Consider the following 22,515-nt stretch of genomic DNA (forward strand, 5'->3'; position numbering starts at 1 on the left):
ATCAAGTCTGACACAGGAGCCCACACCTTGAGCACTAAGTTATGCAGTTTCCCACACTAAAAATTATCTTTCAAGTAAGAAGCACAAACTTGAATAAAAAATCAAGTGTAACAAAAAATGATAATTGGTCTGCTAACCAAGTTAAAAAAATTTATCAATACTATTTAGCCATTAGTGCTTTCCATATTCAATAGCATAGTTGTTAAATAAACGTGGCTTTGTTCTTTTATTGGGGAGCTAGATATTTTGAAAACACAGAGAACGAAACTGAAATACAATGGCTGCTTCCATTACAAGAGAATACTCAGAAAAATACATGGGGAAAGGAAGAACAACACCATTGCAAACTTTATGTTGCTTCATTACCTTCTAAATCTCATATCAATTCTCACCAACTTCAAAGATGCATTTGCCCTAAAGATAAAATACACTGACTGAAATTCAAACTCTAGTAGTACTAGGCCCTAGATCCAAATATCATACTCACACTGTACTTTTTTCCTGTTAACCCATGCTCATACACGAACATTAGCTCATAAAATAGAATGATTTCTCATTCATAATATTATTTCTTAAATTGCTTTGAACTCTGACAAAAAATGAACAAGGAATGAGTGAGGCTGTCTCTCAACCAGATCAATGCTAAACTGTCTTTCTATTATTTGAAAGTCCCTACTTCTCATGTCTATTCACAAAATGGAGTCCAATAAACCTTCATGCAGTAGCTGCCACTGTCAGACTAATGTGTCCTCTGCTTTGAGTAAAGCAAGACAGAACATGACCTCTGCGCTCAAGGAGCTGACTCAGGTGGTATACAGTCCTAATCAGATGACTATTAAAAGACTGCTTGTGGAAATACATGACTATGTATCAGGTGAGTTGTTTAGATGAAATAATAATAATAATAATAATAATAAGCATCTAAAGTTAACAGGAGACAAACAAAATAGAGAACTTGGGGTACTTCATGGAGAAGGTGAGGGTCAGAACTAGGATCTGAATTTTGAGGGAAGGGGGAGCAAGTAGAGCAGTTAGAACAAAACAGCAGAGAAATGAATGCATATGAGATGTTGGGAGCGAAAGAATACAAAAAATAATGGGACATAATTTATCCTCAGGCTGATAATTAATAAAGTTAATTACATGTCAACTCAGTCTGCCTTGAATTGAATTTTTTAAAAGATACAATCTAAGTAGGATAATTTATAAATAATGAAGTGAAATGGCAAATTTGGCAATTCTTGCACTATTTGATTCACATAAGCAGCCAACTTCTATTTTCTAGCCACAAATAGTTTATCTAGATTCACCAAAGTATTTGTTCAGGTCTTTTCCTCTGCCAGCCTCTAAGAAATACACACAAAAGGAAAAATAACCTCATAATGCTACCATATTTTAACACTAAGATCAAAGGCTAGTAAACTACATTGTTTGACTGTCATCTTAAAAAATATACCATATGCTTTAGGAATACGGCCTGGATTTACAGAAGAATAAAATTCACCCAAGCCCATGGGCAGCTATTCCTATTCAGAAGCAAATTTTTAAAAAACATCATCAAGGAGACCTACAATGGAATTAATTATCACCCACTTTAAATTATCAGACAGACACATTAATTTTAGGCCTGCAAATTTCAAAGGAAGCTAGATATGTCTGCATTGCTCTGAGCACTGCATAATATGAGCAATCTTTCTAGTTATCGCCTTTTAGATTCTGGCCTCAGCTCATCTGTCTGTATCTTGATTTCTCTAATTAAAGATAGGAATATGAAAAGATGTTTTATACGTATATGTCATTCCAGAGTATCTGATTAACTTTGGTTATTTTATTTTTATCTTTTTTATCTTTCACTTCCTGAAACTATCATAATTCTGCCATGATATCCTGACTCCATCTAAAGAGCATAGTTTAAGACTGACAGTTCAAATTTTACTCCCAAACTGAGTTTCTGTAATTGCTTTCTACTATATACATTACAAGATGATTCAACCTGACTTGAGTTCCAATGATGGGAAAGAGCTGCACTGAACCATCTACCCAGGTCTCCATGACCACAACAAACACTTCTGAGATGGTACCTACGGCCAAGGGTGACATCTATGACTGAAACAGGCTGGGACCTGGGACAAACATCTCCTCTCCTCGAACAACAAAATACAAAGAAACTATAAGGGACTAAAAATAACTGCTTGCATGCAGCAGTTGGGCAAATTATGGACAGCAAGATACAAAGAGACCAAAATTCCAACTGCCACTTCTGAAGAGCCGGGAGCAAAACAGGATACTGTTCATGTCCCTTGCATACAATACCACCAAAGAGATGGGCAAACTACCTAAGTCACCTCTCCAGCCTGACCCCTGGATACTCCCCTACCCTCACCCTGTGTAAAGAACCAATTTGCTCCCTCTCAGCAAGCAAGCAAGCAAGGCAACCTGTAACTTGTTCTCTCTCCCCGCTGCTGCAGGAGCGGCCCCAATAAAACCTTCATGAATTTCTTGCCTGGCATCTGATCTATTCCTATTGATTAAGGAGGCCAAGAACCCTGGTAGGTAACATGACCATAAAATGATCTCTTTAATCTCAATTCAAAGTGAAATGATTTGAAGGCCTGTCTACCTTTCTTTTCCTCATTAGTGACTTCTCTAAACCTGAGCTAATGGGCTTGCTACCCTCATCTAGCATTAAAGAATAAAACAAGATGAAACTGATCAGTGTATCTACTGTGTCAATACTATATATGACCTTCTCTATTCTTCTGGAAACAAAACCACACCACCATGCTCAGGCGACTTTCTTAGCATTAGGCTGTCCTATAGCTCTGTGGCAGAGCCAAGAGAAATAACGTTTTTGTATTCTGCAGAAATGATATTACTGATAGGAATTATTGCCTCTGTACCATGGCTGTGGTGGTAATGTGCCTGCAAACAGCCAACTTTTACTTACTGATCCAACAGTAGCTCCCAGAAGCCCCTCTCACTAGAGGAAATTCTAGTCACATATTGTTAAATGAATTTTCAAACTACAGAGAGAAATGAACCTGAGTGTTAATTCTCAGGGTTTTAGAAGAGTAGAGCTGAGACTCAGACCCAGGAATCACAAAACTGTTGCTGATGTCTGTGACATGTGCTAAGTATAACTTATGATTTATTTAAGTATTGTCAAATATTTATATATCACTGTATATACCACTGTATATATTTATATATCACTACATATATTGTCAAATATATATATATATATACACAGAGAAAATATTTGAAACCTTGATGAAGTAAGTGATTCTCATATTAAGGATTATATGAGTATGAGTCTAAATGCTCCAAATTAGCCTTTATTATAAACTTATTTAAAAAATTAAGCCACTTGATCAAATTTTCTTCTTATATATTTTCTCCCAAACAAAAGTATGTTTTGAAAATAGTTTCAGAGTAAAGATTTAAATAAGTCCTTTTTCCTTAATAATGAGGCAAGTCTAACAACTTAAAAAAATAAGAAAGGAAGTGTAGGAACACATAATAACCAAAGCTAAAGGCTTATTCCACCTAACAATTTCCCATAAAAATAAAAATTAATTTTGTCTTATCCCCCACACCAAAGCATGAAAGGGCAAAAGTTCATCAAGTGGATACCTCCTTCAGAAAGAAGATCAATAATTAAAAAGAAAATGGTGTGGTCAAAAGGTACAAACTACCAGGTATAAAATAAATACGTCCCAGTGATGTAATGTACAGCATACTTTTGAAAGATGCTAAGAGATCTTACAAGTTCCCATCACAAGAAAAAAAAGTTGTAACTATGTGTGGTTATGGATGTTAACTAGACTTACTGTGGTGAGCACTTCACAACAGATACAAATGCCAAATGATTATGTTGTATACCTAAAACTAATATAATGTTTTTTTTTTAAGTAAACATAACAAAAACATGTTGACTATAAATTTTAGCCTTAATATGCCTGGATCACTCAAACAAAGAATTTTTTTTTAAACTACAATGATTTTTTAAAAATTAATTAATTTGTTTATAGGCTGCTTTGGGTCTTTGTTGCTGCGTGTGAGCTTTCTCTATTTGTAGCAAGGGGGGCTACTCTTCCTTGCAGTGAGCAGGCTTCTCATCGCGGTGGCTTCTCTTGTTGTGGAGCATGGGCTCTGGGCGTGTGGGCTTCAGTAGTTGCAGGACACGGGCTCAGTAGCTGTGGTTCACAGGCTCTAGATCGCAGGCTCAGTAGTTGTGGCTCACGGGCTTAGGTGCTCTGCGGCATGTGGGATCTTCCTGGGACCAGGGCTTGAACCCATGTCCCCCGCATTGGCAGGTGGATTAAGACAAATTTTTAACTTGTTATATTCACAAAAGAGAATTATATACGCTGTTTCTTTAAAAAAAAAAAAAAATCAATTCACCAATTTCTCCTACCTCCCACATCCTGCCTCTGGCAATCACCAATCTGTTCTCTGTATCTTTGAGATTTTGATTTTGTTTCTTTTTAAAGATTCCACATATAAAAGATATCATACAGTATTTGTCTTTCTCTGTCTGTCTTATTTCACTTAGCATACTTTACTTAGCACCTAGCATAATGCCCTTAAGGTCCATCTATGTTGTCACAAATGGCAAGATTTCACTCCTTTTTATGACAATAATATTCCATTGTATATATGTATACACCACAAATTCTTTATCCATTCATCCACTGATGGACACTAAGGTTGTTTCCATATCGTGGCTATTGTAAATAAAGCAGCAATGTATCTGTATATTGTTTTAGGTATTACGCACACTTCAGCAACATTAATTCTTCCAACCCATGAGTATGAAACATTTTTCCATTTATCTGTCGTCCTCAATTTCTCTCATCAATTTCTTACAGTTTTTAGTGTGCAGGTCTTTCATCTCATTGGTTAATATGTATATTGTTCTTTTTGATGCAATTGTAAATGGTATTGTTTCCTTAATTTCTCTTTCTGATAGTTCATTATTAGTGTATAGAAATGCAACAGATTTTTCTGTATTGATTTGTATCCTGCAACTTTATTGAATCTGCTTATTAGTTCTAACAGTTTTCTGATGGAGTCTTTAGAGTTTTCTATATATAATATGTATATCCATGTCATCTGCAAACATGTCATGAGCTGCACACCTCTGTTATGTGACCTATGAAAAGCCACCTCAATTCTCTGACCATTCATTTTGAGAGAAAGGCCCTTCCAGTTCCAAAGGTCTATGATTCTCTGAGTTGCCACCAACAGGGGACGCATTTTTTGAAAGCTCTATGTTAATTAAGTTAAAGACACATGACCAGGTCTTCCAAAACACTGTATCAATAGTCTTTAGAAATAATTGAGAATACTCATTAGACCTCAAGTCTTGAGGATGTTTCTTTAGGTTTTCACTTGAATTAAAAACTTTTCTTTATGTTAGTTCTTTTTCCAGCCACAGACTTTTAATTAGACCACAGATCTTTTAAGTATATGGAGCAATATTACAAACTGATTATTGTTTAGCAAGTACATTTCTAAGCTAACTGCTGTACAGGTGGGAATTTTAACATTTTCAAAGTCAGGTTTCTGTAATTCTCCACATCAGAAACAAAGATAAAAGGGAATTTGTAAAACTAGGATACTATGATATTATCCAACAAATCAGAAGATGGAGAGGCCCTACTTGCCAAATGTGACACCTGTGTGGCTAAAGGTATAAAACCTTATTTGTCTATATTTCTATCTGAAATAATCAAGGAATAGTCAAGTCAGCAAACATTTGGTGCACAGCTCTGCCAGAAACAGACATGAACTAAACAAGGTCAAGAATTAACTCTGCTGAGAGCAATTGTTCTCATCCTCAGCTGCACACTAGAATTCCCAGGCAGTTTAGAAAAATCTCAACACCACAGCATCCCTCTAGACAATTAAGTCAGAATCTCTAGGGGTAGAGCCCAGGCATCAGTATTGTTTTTTAAATTCCTCAAATCCAATGTGTAGCCAAGACTGAGAATTTATGGCTGGAGAACAATACCAGCAGTATATTTACAACTCGGAATCAGAATGCATAGTAAAGCAATTCAGTACTTTTAGAGTTATGGCTAAGAAATCTACAAAAGCTTCCTGGGAAACGTAGGCTGAAGGCACACCCCTAAAATACAGGTAGTTAGGAAAGGTACCATATACGTGTGTGGGTATATATATATGGGGAGGGGATGCATACTAGATACATAAACAGCGTACACTAAGACTCAGGTAAGACTCATCAAAGGAGATGGCACAGTTGCAAAAAAAGCGCTGACCACTACTTTGTAACAGCTGATCTAGACACGCAATTCCATTCAGCTCACTACTTGGCTGCCATGGAAGGCAGAAGAGCAAGACCTGCATCTTTCCAGACTGCTGTTGTAACACTACTGGTTTATTTGTAACTCTTCTCAGTCTCCTTCATATATCCCTGAGAGGTTTTTGAGTCCAGTCACTCTAATACCCTTCTTTAGTATTACCAGCACTTCATTAGTAATAACATGAGGTATCACTTATTGAGGGTTTAATCTTTGCCAAGCACTATGCCAAGTTTTTTATTTGCATGACTACCTTCTGAGTTAGGTCCTAATGTTAATATTTCTATGTTTTTTAATAAGGAAGCTGAGACTTAGGTAAATACCTAGCCAAAGTCACAAAATCACTGGTAGGAGTATAGAACACACAGTGATTCTATCTCCTGACCCTGAATACAATGGCATTCCTTTATGCCAGATAATCTTACTACTCACTCACTCACTCCTTTCTTCCTTGTCTACCTAATACATATACATATATTCTATAAATATTTATACACATGTATACACATATTTATACATGTGCACATATTTAAATGAATGTATTAAGAGTGAGGCAGAGGGATAAAGGAAATGAAAAGTATCTAAGGGACCTCCCTGGTGGCGCAGTAGTTAAGAATCCACCTGCCAATGCAAAGCAGGGGACACGGGTTCAATCCCTGGTCCGGGAAGATCCCACGTACTGCAGAGCAACTAAGCCCATACACCACAACTACTGAAGCCTCCGTGCCTAGAACCCATGCTCCACAACAAGAGAAACCACTGCATTGAGAAGCCCACGCACCCCAAAAAAGAGCAGCTCCTGCTTGCTGCAACTAGAGAAAGCCTGCACACAGCAACGAGGACCCAATGAAGCCAAATAAATAAATAAATAAATGTTTTTTAAAAAAGAAAAGTATTGAAAGATACATGTAGGATTTCCATGAGTATGTTGACTCTTCAGAGAGACAGAAATGTTGATACAAGCCAAGGGATCAAAGCCAGAGACACCAAGAATCTCCAGGAGAGGCATAATATTCATTCTCATGATTTTCGAAAGGCTCACACACACCCCAATCCCCACAAGCTCTGATCCCTCAACTTCTCCAGCCAGAGGTCTCGAGAGAAAATGAGTATGGGAAGTGTGTGATTTAGAGTCACCTCTTGGGCACCCACAATGAGGTGCTACTCCCCCTCTTCCCAATCCTTTCGTGTCTGTGGTCATTCTTCATCCTTCATGTCCTGGATTTAACCAGAATCCTTCTTCCTCCAGAGGAAGGATTCTTCCTCCAGAGGAAACTGATGTGAGAAAAGAGTTTATATATGTAGTGAGGGGAAGAGAGGCAATTGTGTTACCATGCTCCAATCTGAAACTTTCTTAAATGCAAGACTTGAGGTACCTAGTATCAATATTACAATTGCCATAACAAAATCCATGTCACATTTTACATTCCTAAAAATGTATCTTCACTGACTTCATTAAGCATTTTAATAGCTTAAGGTTAATTACAATATTAGTTGCACAGTTCCTTTGCCTTCCCATCTTAGGAATCTTTAAAAATTGCTAAAGAAAATTAGTCTACTGTTGATTCAGGGAAGTAACCTGTATTCCTGCATATTATTCCTTCCATTGACAGCTCAACCCATGGTCACCTGATCAGGGGTAGAAATTGGTTAAGGATATAAAAATTTGAGGCAACCCTCAAGGTTTCCCTTTTATCTGAAAGAAAATGAGTTTTGGACATATGATTACAGCCAGTTGAGGGTTAAGCTAGGATCACAATTTCCAATTCTTTGGCTTCATGCATGAAGCAAATTCCCCTCTGCATGACATATACATCTACATACATTAAACTGAAACCAACAAGGGAACTGACATGGAAAATATATAGTATATAATGCCGGGCATACTTAAAAATGTGAAAAGTGACCAGAAGACTAGAAGAAAAAGTTACTGAACAAAGAAAATGAGAATTCTTTATCAAGAGTTTTTTTTTTAATTAAGCAATCTTTTTTTAGTTAGAAAACTAAAATTTAAGAAGCAAATGATATTCAAAGGAAAGGTTGTAACCACGGGCTGCTACATAAATTTCAGACATTCTCTGATCATAATGAATGACTTGGTTAATAAATGACCAAATTAATTAAACATGCAATTCAAAAAAATAATCAAAGTCTATTGTTGCTATTACTGGTTTTTTTTACCTGGTTGCCAAAAAGGTTGAATCCATTAATTGCTTCTAGAGCTGCTTTTGCTAAGCCAACAGAGCTAGAAGAGAAAAGGAAATACCTTATAACTGATGCAACTGGCTACAAAATAAGAACCATTATCTGATGAATATTCACAAGCAAGTTTCTTTATTAACACTTATAACAACCTTCCTAAGAAGAATAATGTCTAAGAGACATCAGTCTGACATTTCACTATTTTAATTTTTCTTTCTCATAGTTAGTGACCTTCAGGGAAAAATATTTCTAAGTTCAACCTGATCTAGACAAATGGTCATACTATTGATGGGAGTAGTCTTAACGTCAGTATCATTTATATTCACTAACTCAAGGGAAAAAAAAACAGATTAAGTTTAGAGGAAGGTCTGCTATGATGATATGTGCATAGTAATACCAGGTTGGGTATCATTCATTAAGATTAACTAACAGCTTTTCTGATGTCAATTCTGAGTCCTAGAAAAGATTTCACATATCATACACTTAGCACAGAGTGTAGTTTAATATACCCATTCAAACAGTCTTTGCTTAAGGTCCAATAAAATAGGCATTATTTTATGTTCACAGAGCAAATGATCATCATCTCATTTTTTGCTATATTCTTCTCTTTGAAATAAAATGTGGACTCCTTTGGCCTCTCAAATGCCTCATACTAGTGCTAGAAAATGGGAAGACCCAAATTTCATTAAAAATATGACTGTCATCTTATAAATATCAACCTTTAAATATTTTAGATCTAATATCTAGTTTATTTTACTTACTGCAATTTTTTTTGTTTTATTCTCAAAGCAACTGCATATTCCATTAATCATTTAAAATTAATGATCTGTCATCATTCCTCTAAAGCAGTGATTATCAAAGTGTGGTTCCCAGAGTAATAGCATTACCTGGAAACTTGCCAGTTCTCACTGCTCTTTGGGACTGGGTTGTTAACAAGCCTTCTATATGATGGAATGTTCTTAAATTTGAGAACCACTGTTCTAAGCTATTCATGTCATCATGATCTGTATTTTCTATGGGTTGTTTACATGAAATGTTATCAAGTAAGTATTAATTTTACTATAGGATAGTAAATAGGTGGGAAACATTTTAAAATGAATGGGAAGGAAATATAGCCAATATTTTATAACCTTAAATGTAACAGAACATTTAAAAATTGTGAATCACTATGTTGTACACCTGAAACTTATATAATACTGTACATCAACTATACTTCAGTTTTAAAAAAAGGATAATTAATGTATGGAGATAGTGATCAGGTGGAAGATAAAGATAGGAAAACAAAAAATTATAATTAAATCTTTGAATCGGCATACCTAAGAAACTTTTGACACATTAACTCTCAGATGCCAATTTTAAGTTTTAAAATATCTTGGAATTGGTAAAACAATGCAGTTTATAGGAATAAAGTGAAATCCAGGACCTCAAAGATGAGCTAAGAGAAGGAACAGATTTTTTTGGTTGTTTTATTACAAAAGTAAAAGCACAAAGGTGAGTGACAGACTGTAAGATTTTATTCACAGCCAATATGATCACTGATCTACAAAAATGTGCTGCTGGTGCTATTAAGTACCTTTGGCAAGGTCCCAACAGAGAAGATAACTATCAAAATCAATTTTATTTCTACATACTAGCCATGGACATTTGGAAATTTAAAATTAAAAATAAATACCATTTACTATCACATGAAATAACATGTAGTATTTTAGTATAAATTTAATAAAATATGTGCAAGACCTGAACACTGAAAAATATTTCTGAAAAAATTAAAGAAGACCTAAGTAAAAAGATACCCCATTTTCACAGATTGAAAAACTGAAGATCATTAAGATGTCAATTCTCTCCAAAATGACCTATAGAGTCAATGCAATCCCAATCAATATACCAACAGGCATTTTTGTAGAAATTGACTAGCTAATTCTAAAATGTCTGTGAAAATGTAAAGTCCTCGGATAGCAAAAAGGTTTTTTTAACAGAGAGCAAAGTTGAAGGACTACTTCGGAGGCAGAAGAGCTCCGTGACTATGAAGGCAAAAGAAGAAATTTCTGAAAAGATGAGAAGAATCTGTGGTAGGGTAGAATAGTTTTTCTTGGATTTAAATAAAGCTATTTATTCTTGAAAAAAAAAAAAGCTGAAAGACTACTTGATTTCATGACTTACCATAAAACAACAATTATCAGTGCCATATGGGTTAGGGCACACATATAAATCAATAAAACAGTCTAGCAATAAACCCACATGATCAAAGCGTCAGGTAAGTCAATGGGGAAAGAATAGTTTTTAATGGTGTTGGAATAATGAAATATCCATATGGAAAAAAGATAAACCTCAATCTTTGCCTCATACTGTACACAAAAGCTAATTTGAAATAGATCACATACTTAAATGTAAAAGCTAAAACTATAAATCTTTTAGAACAAAACCTCGGAAAAAGTCTTCATAAATTTGAAGTGGCAAAAATTTCTTAGACACATAAAGCACTAACCATAAAACATTTTGATAAATTAGACTTCATAAGAATTAATATCTCTGATCTTCAAAAGATGCCATTAATAAAATGAAAAGGCAAATTATGCTCTGGAAGAAAATGTGTGTAAAACACATATCTCACAAAAGACTTGTACCCAGAATATATAAAGAACTCTTAAAACTCAGTAAGAAAACAAACAACCCACTTTAAAAATGAGAAAAAGATTTGAACACTTTGAAGTGAAGATATATGAAGATACATAAATGGCACATGAAAAGATGCTCAATAAAATTAGTAAACAGAGAAATACAAATTAAAATTACCACATGCGCATAAGAATGATTAAAAATAAAAACACTAACAATAGCAAGCATAAACAAAGATGTGGAGCAATTGAAATTCCTACCATACATTACTGGTAGGAATGAAAAATGATAAATCCTTTCAAAAAACAGTTTGGCAGCTTCTTAAAAAGTTAAAACACACATCACATAACTCTGGAATTCTACTCTTAGGTATTTCCCAAGAGAAACAAAAATATATGTTAACAAAAAGATCTGAATCCAAATGTTCACAACAGCTTTATTTGTAATAGCCCCAAACTGTCAACAACTCAAATGCCCATCAACAGAAAAATGGATAAACCAAACTGTGGTTTATCTGTACAATGGGATACTACTTGTCAATAAAAAGGAACAAAAGACTAAAAAAAAATACATGAATGGGAAGGTGGAGTAGACATAATTTTCCTTATTCTTCTAAGTACAATTAAAAACCCTGGACATTACATAAACAAAGATAGAAAGGCTCAAAAAGATGGAAAGAAGGCAGACTGCCTAGGAACCTCAGGATTCCAGGAACAGCAACTATGGTGAGTCTCCTGAGTATCCTTTTTGCCTCATATATACCAGACTTAGAGCTGAAGAAACCAACAACTAGGTGCATACAAAAAATCCCTAATGCGGGGGGGGGGGGGGGGGAATGAATTGGGAGATTGGGATACCAAATTGTACACTCTAAATATATGCAGTTTATTGTAAAAAATAAAAAAATTTTAAAAATCCCCAACAAAAGTCAATGGACCAGGAAAATGGCAGCCCAGCAAAACAGAAAACTTGTAGACAATAACCCCTCAAAAAAACTGTGATCCTACCCCCACCCACTCCTGTAAATGCTAAGTGGGAAATCTAGACTTCTATGCTCCTGAGTCTATAATGAGGAACTATACCCAACATCCAACCCCCTCAGTTGTGGTGGTGTCAGAAAAAATCCAGGGAGAAAGCCAAGACTTTCATTCCTGATGGATGGTAAAAAGTCTCCCCTCTCACACCTCAGTGTCAGTGGAGATCACATGGAGAGCCTAGACTCTCATTTCCACCCATCAGAAATTAGATGAATCTCCCCTTCCTCTTGGGATGGCACCAGAAGAAGTCCACTGGAGAATTAAAACTTTCACTAATAAAAAACAAAGCAAAACAAAACAAAAAACCTTTCACTACTGCCCAGCTGTAAAGAGGCCACACCCTTTCCCTGTCATGTAAGTAGAGGCCTACTGGACATCAGTAATGAGGTACCTCTATCTTTCCCAGCCAGGGAGGTATTAATGGAAGTCTACTAGGGAGCTAGACATAACAACTCAGACTCAGCAGTAATGAAGAGTCTCCATCTTGGGTGTCAACAAAAAAAACCCTGGCCTTACATTCTCACCTGGCAGTATTGGGCCGGTGTGCCTATCCCCTTCCCCTTTCAGAGTGGTGTCAAAAAAATACAGATAAAATGAAAAATTAGAGTCCCCGGGGTCTTATAATACCCCAAATGTCCATGTCTCAAAACAAACAAACAAACAAAAACCACTCCTATCTAGAATCAGGCCTATCTCAAAGTGAATAAAAAAGGACAATCAATATATAGTAACACTGAGACAAAAGAGATGTGAGAATTACCTAACAAAGATTTTAAAGCAGCCATGAAAAAAAAAAAAGCTGCCATGACAAAAAGGCTTCAATGAGCAATTATCAATATGATTGAAACAAATGAAAAGAGAAAGCCTCAGCTAAGAAACAGAAAGTCTCAGCAAATTTTTAGAACTGAAAAATACAATAATCAGAAGCTCAGTGAACAGAATGGAGATAGAAGAAAGAATAGCTAAACTGGAAGATAAAACAATAGAAATTATCCAGTCTGAACAAAAGAGAGAAAACAGACTTAAAAAAAAAAAAAAACAAATGAAGAGAACCTCAGGGACCTATGGGACTTTAACAAAGATTTAACATTCATGTCACTGGACTTCCTGGAAGAGAGAGGAAAAATGGTAGAGCTAAAAAGAAAACCATTTGAAACAATGGCAGAAAATTTTCCAGTTAGCAAGAGACAAAAAAGCTGAGTGAAAGTCAAACAGAATAAAGCAAAAATATCCATTCTAGAACACAACATAATTTCTGAAAACTAAAGACAAAGAAAAATCTTGAAAGTAGCCAGAGATAACACTTTACCTACACGGGAAAAACAATTAAATAACAGTGAATTGCTTAAAAGAAACCACGAAAGCTAAAAGGATGTGACACAAGAGTTTTTAAGCATTGAAAGAAGAGAATTGTCAACCCAGAATCTTATGCCAATAAATGTCTATTTATTTATTTAAGCAAGGCATTCTCAGATAAAGGAAAAATAAGCGATCTGTCACAAGCAGATCTACCCTAAAAGTATGACTAAAGTTAAGTTCTCAAAACAGAAAGGAAATGCTAGGTAGATAGGGAGAATATGGTAAACAAAAATACTGATAAATACAACAGGCTTTTCTTCTCCTCTTGAGTTTTATAAATTATGTTTGACAGTTACAGAAAAAGTTATAACACTGTGGTTCTAAATGTATATGAAGGAAATATTTAAGATAATTATATTATAATAAATGGGGGAGAGTAACAAGACACAAATGAAGGTAAGGTTTCTATAATCCCTCTAACTGGTAAAATGATGATATCAATACACTGAGTACATATGTATACACAGTAATACCTAGAGCAACCACTAAAAAGCTGCAGAAAAAAAGATACATTCAAAACCACTACAGATAAACCAAAATGGAATTCTAAAAAGCTGTTTAAGAACCCAAAGGAAGGTAGAAAAAGAAAACAGAGAAATGAAAAACAAAGAGAATAAACACAAAACAAAAAAAAAAATGGCAAACTTAAGCCCAAACATATCAATAATTACAGTAAATGTAAAAGGAAACTAAACCTTGAGAGATTAAGTGTAAGTGGCTTTCAAATGCATCCTTACTTTCTCTTTGGTGAAAACTCTCTTCCCTACTAGAATCTATGCAGACCATTTTACCCTGGTTCTCAAAAACAATTAAGCCAATAAACTGGGATTAAGATACTGCCCTACTGACTCAAATCTGCAGTCTAGCATTTCACTGCCAGTGAAGAAAGAACCTCATGCTTCCACAGGTTAAACAAATTCCATAGCAATTCACATGGTACTGCTAGTATACTTAAGGCAGGCACATGGTCTCTTTTCATAGCCAAAATCACTTTAAAGATATGACAAGGCCTACAATCTGGAGGAATAAAATCCAAATGAAGAATATGTGGTGGTTTAAAACACGTCTGCAAAATCTTTGACACTTCCCCCATTAAAAGGTGAAGCCTAATTCCCCTCACTAGAATACAGCCTGGTCTTACTGACTCGTAACAAATAAGATGCAGTGAAAGCTATGCTGCATGATTTCCAAGGCTAGGTCATAAAAAATACAACTCCCACATGGCCTGTGGGTTTTGGGACACTGAACCTTGGAATCTAGCCACCATGCTGTAAGGAAACTATATGGAGAAACTTCATACAAAAGTCCCAGTCAACACTGATACCTGAGTGAGGAAGCCTTCAAAGTTGACTCCAACCCCAGCCATGACTGATGGCAAACACATGAGATCCTAAGCACCCTAGCTAGTCTAGTCAACCCTCTGAACCGTGAGAGCTAACAATAATAAAAGACTGTTGCTATTTTATGCATCTAAGTTTGGGTAATAATAAGTAACCAGAAAAGAACCTAAGGCAGGTTCCTAACTGCATATGCACCCAGCACCATCATACCTAGCCTTGCATACTCCAAATGGAAACCAAACAGTACCTACATATTGTTCTAAATTCTTAGATTTACATTCTTAGAACCTAAGGGTTAGAAGAGCCTGTAGGAGTCAAACACTCTGACAATTCATGCAAAAACATTCACTGCCAACTGGTTTTTTTGCTTAAGGATGTGTCCCCAGTGCCCTAAGAGTTCTCCATTAGCCCCCAGTACACAAACACTTAGAGGCATTTAACCTAGTAATACCAGAATACTTCCACTTACAATGTGAGGTATATGTGTCATTAAGACTGTTCACAGTTGAAACCTGAGTTACAAATCCTTAAAGTGAGAAATAAAGCCTGTTTCATAGGGAAAAAAAAAAAAAAAAGACTGTTCACAGTATTTTGAGAAGTGAGAGAAAATAACTTATTCAAAAGGCAAATACGTAAAAAACCTCTGTACCTGGAGGAGACATATAATACAGACACATAATTCCGTATGTTTAAAAAAGGTGCAAAAAGACAGCTAAGGAATAAATTTGGAAATTGTCTCCTAAATAAAGCATTACAAAAGAAACACTATCTGGACTAGAGAATAGGTCAAATTCTTACCATTTTAATTTTCTTTCCCAATGCAACTGGTTGAATAATTGGACTCAATTGAAATTCACAAATGTGTTAATTTATTATTCACTGGTTATTTAAATCTGTGGCAACAGCAAGCTATCTAGAAACACAAACACACTCCTATTGTGATCTTACATTCACTGCTAAATATAATATGTATGTTGTAAGAATTAAAAGTATTTTACTGGCACAAGACATTCTCAGACAATTATTGCATGATTAGCTAATGAACATACTAATATTAGGTGACTATTACCAACTGAACATTCACCAATATGATTCTTGCAAGGTGTTACCTCAACACTTACTTAAGGGGACTAAAATAAAGTGATGTTTACCTGGGAGATAGTTTGTAATAAAGTGATTTATTGCATAATTGAAAGCTTTTCTAGAGAAGATGATGGGTTTGGATGAGATGACTTAAAACCGACCATGGAATCCAAAAGATTAACTGGCAAGCATGGAAACTAAATTCACAATCTCCTATTCATTAACATTATGCTTTAACTCCCTGAGCTACCCAAGCATACTTCCTGAAAGAAAAAGAACTTTACAGTACTATGGTTTTAATGGATGCTCATGAATTGTTCAGTACAGAAAAAATTCCTAAAATGAAGCAGAATGGATGGACAGTTGCTTCTGTCATAGCTCAATGACTGTAACAGCAAAAATGACTTAAAAAGACTAAGTAGTTACTTTAAATAACAAGCATTGTATGAAATAAAATGGTCACTAAAAGCATCTTAAACTGAGTAAAGTGGTGCTATGATGGTTACTTATCTGATATTTTAGTGATAGCTTTCTTTATTGGAAAAGCCTAGAGAATGGAATATAAAATAGTAAAAAACAACAACAAAAAACCACACACACACACACACACACACAAAACCCAATAATCTTTCCATCTGGATATATAACTACAATAATGTTTCCATTTGGGAATATATCTACATTACTAAGTTACTACTAAGTTATTACAGCTTTCCTTTTTGCTTCCCAATCGTCAAAAAATTCAAAGTTAGATTTGGGATTCAATTCACATTTTATAGAAGACTCATATCTTCTCCAAAACAGAGTTTTGGTTTAAAGGACTTAAAGGTAGCCCCAGGGAGTAGAAATATCCTTACATAAATGAGGAAGGGAAAATATCAAAATTAAAATACTTGAATTAAACTTGCAGCAGCTAAGAAGACTACCTGGATATGTAACTCTGGGGATTAAGAGTTAGTGTTACAATAAATAGGTACCAAAATAATATATGAAGGAAAATGTAATTAAATCAAATAACATAAGAGTTTTAAATGTAAGGGAATTTATTAAAAGAGTTAGAGAATAAACAGAAGAAAAAAGGAGAATTATTTGAAATAGTTCCAGACACCCTAGGAGAAACTAAAAGGAGTATGCTGCTTGAGGAAAGTTAAGTCAACAGAAAAACTAGGAGAGCAGGGAATGCTTGCTTAGGAAACAATGAGCTATAATGAGCTTAGAGCAATGGACTCTTTTTACCAAATCCCTGAAAAGGGTGAGGCTGCTGTGAGAATGCGGTTTGGTTAAATGTAATGAGATCATTTTTTAGAAAAAAATTCTTAAGTTTTTTAAGAAATGCTAAATAATTCAAGAATTTGGACTAAAAGAGATACCAGCAAACCTGGGGCTGAAAAGGGCAGGTGAGGAAGGGACTAACAAAAGCATATGCTGAATCAAGCTTTACTGATTGCTAAGCAAAGATATCCTTGAAACTTAGCAAAATGTCACCAAGACTGTACACCCTGATGTTCTTTCAAACTTCATGAAAACTTTTTAAGACTTTAAATTACAATGTGATACATCTGAAGGCCAACTGCCTGGAATTCAGTTCTGGCTCTACTACCTTCTGATTTGTATCATTTCAGGAGTGGATGGGAGGAAAGTACAAAACCTTCTAAACATTAGTTTCTTCCTGTATAAAAGGTAGTAACATTTCCTGCCTGGCATAAATAAAAATTATTCTGTAACTGTACAGTGCCACAGATTGCAACTATTACAGGACCACTGAGCATGGATGCTGAAGAGGGAGGCTCTATCTTCAGAACACTATGTGTATGTATTTTGGGGGCTCGGGGGGCAGTAATCTTTGATCAAGATGCAGTTTAGAAGGGATGTGCACAGTGTGGCAAAAGGAAAAAGGGACATTTACCAAGCCAGGGAGCACAAGGCCTTAATAAGCATCAAGGCAACAGTCAGATTGTGCTCTCTCTGATTCCTCCCAAGGAGGACTGCATGGCAGAGATAGAGAATGGCAAAGAAAGTTAGAGGACAAAGGGCAGTATGAGTACTTGCAGCAAGAATTACTATATACTATTTGAGGCTTTCTAAAATTATGAGAACAGCTTAAGGATATAACAAGGATATTGCATTCAGCAATCCTTGGGTCAGATCCAACTAAGCACAGATAGTACTAAGATGTCTTACAGTAACAGACTAAGAATTGTGACTTAATCCCTGACTGGCAGCAGCTCTACATTCCACTCCCCAGGCATAAGCACAGAAAGATATTGGCCTCCCACCACCACTGCCATCCCTGTGTCCATGAGTGCCATAGGGCTCAGGTCTCCTGTAGATTCAAAATAGACCATTTTGGCAGCAGAGGTGACATATCTAAAACAGGCTTGTGGATATCTAAGCTAAGAAGCATTTGGGGAAGAAAATGTTTAAAGTTCTTTAAAGTGTTATACCATGGAAAATTAGAAGATGAATGTTAAATGTATAAAACCCACACATCCAAAGCTAAATGGCAAACTTCATTTCCCATCCATTTGAATAAAATTGGCCTGCTACAATTAAGATTAATTTTGCATGCAAAAGGTAGCAAAGAACATCACTTAATGATCTTCCAAGCCTTGAAATAAAATCCTTAATGATTCAATTTAAATACTGGCACCTCAGTTACTGGAAAACAAGTTGGAGCCTGTTTTTTCACTAGAGACCTCCCAATAACCTCACTTTCTATGGTTAATGGTAACTTCTACCCAAGGTTCTTTCTGAGTTTACTACAGTTTGCATAAACAGGAAAAAACCCTACTCCAAATATTTTATACCGAAAACAACATCAGTGGGACCACACTGGCATATATTAAATAGTTATTAAAAAGCAGAGAAGGGACCTGATAAATCATAAATACTAAAATGGTAAATTTTAAAAAATTCACCCTTTCCTATCATATAAACTTTCTGTCTTGAATTTGATTGATAATCTGGAAAGCTGAGAACTTACAGCTGATATATAATATTATCTTCCTATTTTTAATATTTTCCAGAATTTGTTTAATGTCTGAATTGAACTTTAACACAAATTATTTCTTTCCCTTACTGTCTTCCTTACATACTGCCACTATTCTATTCTGTATTACAAAAATGCCTCCTATGAATCATAAAATTTATAGAAAAGTTTGTATGGTAGTCATCCAGAGTTAAATGAAAAATCCTTTTTGTTTCAATCTTTGTTATTAAAATATTCTTAAATGTGTGAGTATACTTACATTTCAGTGTTTACTTATGCCAGGTGTTCAAATGCTTTATATATACTAACTCAATCTTTACAAAAACTTTATAAAGTAGAATACATTATTATCTTCATTTTATAAATGAGGAAACTGAGGCATAGAGACATTATACAGCTAGTGATCTGGAGCCAGTTTTTGGTTTACTAAATATCTTACAGCAGCTTGATTTTTTGTGTGTGATTAGTCCTTCTATCCAAAAAAGTACAGTGCTGCAGATTCCTCTTAAGCAGCGTTTCTTGTTTCTCTAAGTCTCAATGATGTAAGCTGACCTACAGCTGATAACCTTTAGCTTCTTAAAACTTTCAGTGCAAAATGGATAGGACTAATTGAGCTATATTTTTTAGTTAAACAAAATATAAAGAGTATGAGTATCTCACTAGGATAAAAATCAGCTCTATAACACGAAAGGGAATTTCACATGCAATGCACATAAATTGGTGTTTGACAATTTTATTGTACTTGATCTTTCAAACAGTGTTATTTCAAAGAGGAAAAAGAAAATGACTTGGTTGAGCAGAAAGGCCAAGCCTTGCATTGGATACTGATATGCATGTACTGACACCTTGGAAACCTGGGAAAGACAACCTGCTCTTTTCCCGAATCTGTTGATGGGCACTGAGAACAGACCCTTCCTTTAATTTTAAGTGAATTTCATCTAAATCATATATATAAAAAAAAAAAACATGAAAATTACAGACACCAGACTTCCAATCTAGTTCTTTGATTTTTCTTTATACTCCACATATTTAAATTAAAAAAAAAAAAACACACTCAGAAATCAGCAAATTACCTTGAATGCAGCTCTGTGCTGCCATTGTTATATTTGCTTCCTCTTTCCCAGACACCAAAGTCAGGCACACGGTAAACTCTTTCTACACAAAATACAAGGTTCTGAATAAAAGAGACCTAAAAGAAAAGAAATGAAACATAAGGACATGTGAAATAACAGGACCTTTAGATATTGATAACAACAATTAGATATTTGAAAATTTGGATTTGAAATTCAAATATATACTAGCCTACCAACACTTTTTTAACATGCTGAAATTCTTGTGATTATTACATTACTATGAATACTCTCTTATATCCAATTTTTCTAATATAAAGCCTAAAGGGAGAACCTAATATACACAGTACAGAAATAAAATTTAAATCTGTCGATGTTCCAATTATAATTCTTCAATGATGTATTCATTGAAGAGGCTATTCATGAGGGCTGTGCATCTTAAGAACTGATAAAAATATAAAGCAATGTTTTATACTAGATAATAATATTTGGAATCTAAAATGTCAAATGTTAAAGAAACCTAAAACTTTGAAGATAAAAAGTTATTTCTCAGTTCTAAAATGAGTCCGTCTCATGTTAGATCAACCTAAAATCTTGAGTCTCTTACTCCTGGAATCTAATCTTCCTCCTGCCTTTTCCATAGCTATAGGTGCCCATTTTTATACTCAAAGCTTACAGTTGGAGATGGGCCCAACCAATAGTCCAGGAGTCACAGCTTTCGGGTAAAGATTTTAGACATTTAATTAAATTTATACTTTCAATAGTAACTATGGAAAGGAAAGATTATGGTCAGTTCTTACCTAGTAAAAGCTGATTCATTTTATTAAAACCATCTTATGTGGGCTACTGGTACTATTTACAGGGCTTTTAATTTAGTCATCATGTTTGGTTCAATATCGCAAACTGAGTATGTGCATCTTGCCTACTCTTCATGTCACTATCCCTCTAAAGTGGCAATACATATTATTCCCCCGCCTCCACCCTACACACCTAATTAACATAATGTATACTTTTAAGGATGACACGATAATAACACTAAAAACCAAGGTAAGGTTCCACCAGTAGACTAGAAACTTTGAGAAATTATAGGAAGAGAGAAAGCAGTAGGAAAGAATTGGTTGAGAAACCAGAGCAGAGGAAAACACATCTTCTTAAAATGATTCTTCCTTGTTCTGTAGGGTTTCTAGAAAGTCTCTATGCCCAGAGTCAACAAATACATTGATCAAGAGTTGACTAGGAAGCAGTCCACTTAGATTCTCTCACAAATGATGAATGGCTGAGGCAGCTGAATCCCTGACCTTTTCATTCTCAGTCCCAACATAGAGATATCTGCCCTCAGAGCCAAGAACAACCCACACGTTTCAGTGAAGGAAAAAGCAACTAGGGTGTTGGGGCCTCACAGAAATAGAACAGAGCATTCTAGGTTTCCACAAAACATACACCTATCCCATCACTTCTCTACCAAAGAGTGCAGCAGTACATACAGTAAATTTGTTTACTTCAAATATTGGGGAGGGTCTTCCCAGCTTTTCCAATTTCTTGTTACCCTACCTATTTCCCTAAGGAAAACTTGCCTAAATAAAAATCCTGATGTACTTTCATGAAACCTGGTGTCTTCAGCTTTTTCATGGTCTTTAGAGTTATTTAGATTCTATAAAATTTACAGGAAATACTTTACTTTTGTCAGGTCTCCAAGTTAAAAGATGTGAAACCATCTAAATCTTTCTTCCTTTTATGACAAACTTCTCAAGTATATAGTCCATATACTGCTTCTTTCCCCTCTTAGGAGGACTTCAGGACCAAGCCTGGGCCCAAGTGAGGCAGTCTGCTCAGCCTGCATGAATGATATAATAGGTGGCTGGAAAGGCATTTTTGGCTAACAAGCCCTATAAGGAAAACTAAAATCCACTTACATTCCAGTTCTGCAGAAAAGGAGTTTGAAAATTGCCATTCCACTTCATCCTAACAAGTAAAAAGCTTTTTAACTCTTCCTGGATCCAGAGAAAAGGGAGGGCACAGAGCAAACGACTGTCCCAAGATTGGAGAGGCCCAAAGGCAAAAACAGGCAGTCATGGCTTCCTAGGGCATAGACTCATGAGCAGAAATCCCCTAGGGAATCAGTGTTGGGGCAGTAAAACCTGAACTGTAACTGACGAATTGCTGGAGGCTCACTTAAAAACTCTTGAAAGTTAAAAACTTCAGGAGGACCCAGTCAAAAAAGGGTCCCCACAATATTGTGAGATTTACCTCCAAGAGCTCAACCAGGTTCCCATATAAAATATCCTAGAAAAATCCCCGCTGGCTTCCAGCAAGGAGAGGGGAAAAGGAACCATTCTGAAACACACTGAAACATTCTGTTTTCTTAAGAGGGGTCTCCCCTCAGGGGAAACTATTTAGCCAAAGCCAGACCTGCCTGGGCTATTTTCAAAGCCTAACTGACTGCAGAAGGGAAATACCAATACCAGGCAGCTCCAACCTTCCACATGGGAAAGA

General features: G+C 35.5%; 1 protein-coding gene across 6 annotated transcripts in view; it reads right to left on the reverse strand.

Moving 5' to 3' along the window:
- The window catches only part of PHKB (phosphorylase kinase regulatory subunit beta), a 225,674-nt gene that overhangs the window by 108,058 nt on the left and 95,101 nt on the right, over positions 1 to 22,515 (reverse strand). For all 6 annotated transcript variants that reach the window (XM_057713036.1, XM_057713037.1, XM_057713038.1 and 3 more), the window contains 2 exons: positions 20,026 to 20,141; positions 8,508 to 8,571 (listed from right to left, as the gene is read on the reverse strand). In XM_057713036.1, coding sequence (XP_057569019.1) covers positions 8,508 to 8,571; positions 20,026 to 20,141 — 180 coding nt within the window. The remainder of the gene's footprint in view (positions 1 to 8,507; positions 8,572 to 20,025; positions 20,142 to 22,515) is intronic.

Source organism: Hippopotamus amphibius, chromosome 16 (assembly GCF_030028045.1).
Source record: "Hippopotamus amphibius kiboko isolate mHipAmp2 chromosome 16, mHipAmp2.hap2, whole genome shotgun sequence".
Taxonomy (NCBI): domain Eukaryota; kingdom Metazoa; phylum Chordata; class Mammalia; order Artiodactyla; family Hippopotamidae; genus Hippopotamus; species Hippopotamus amphibius.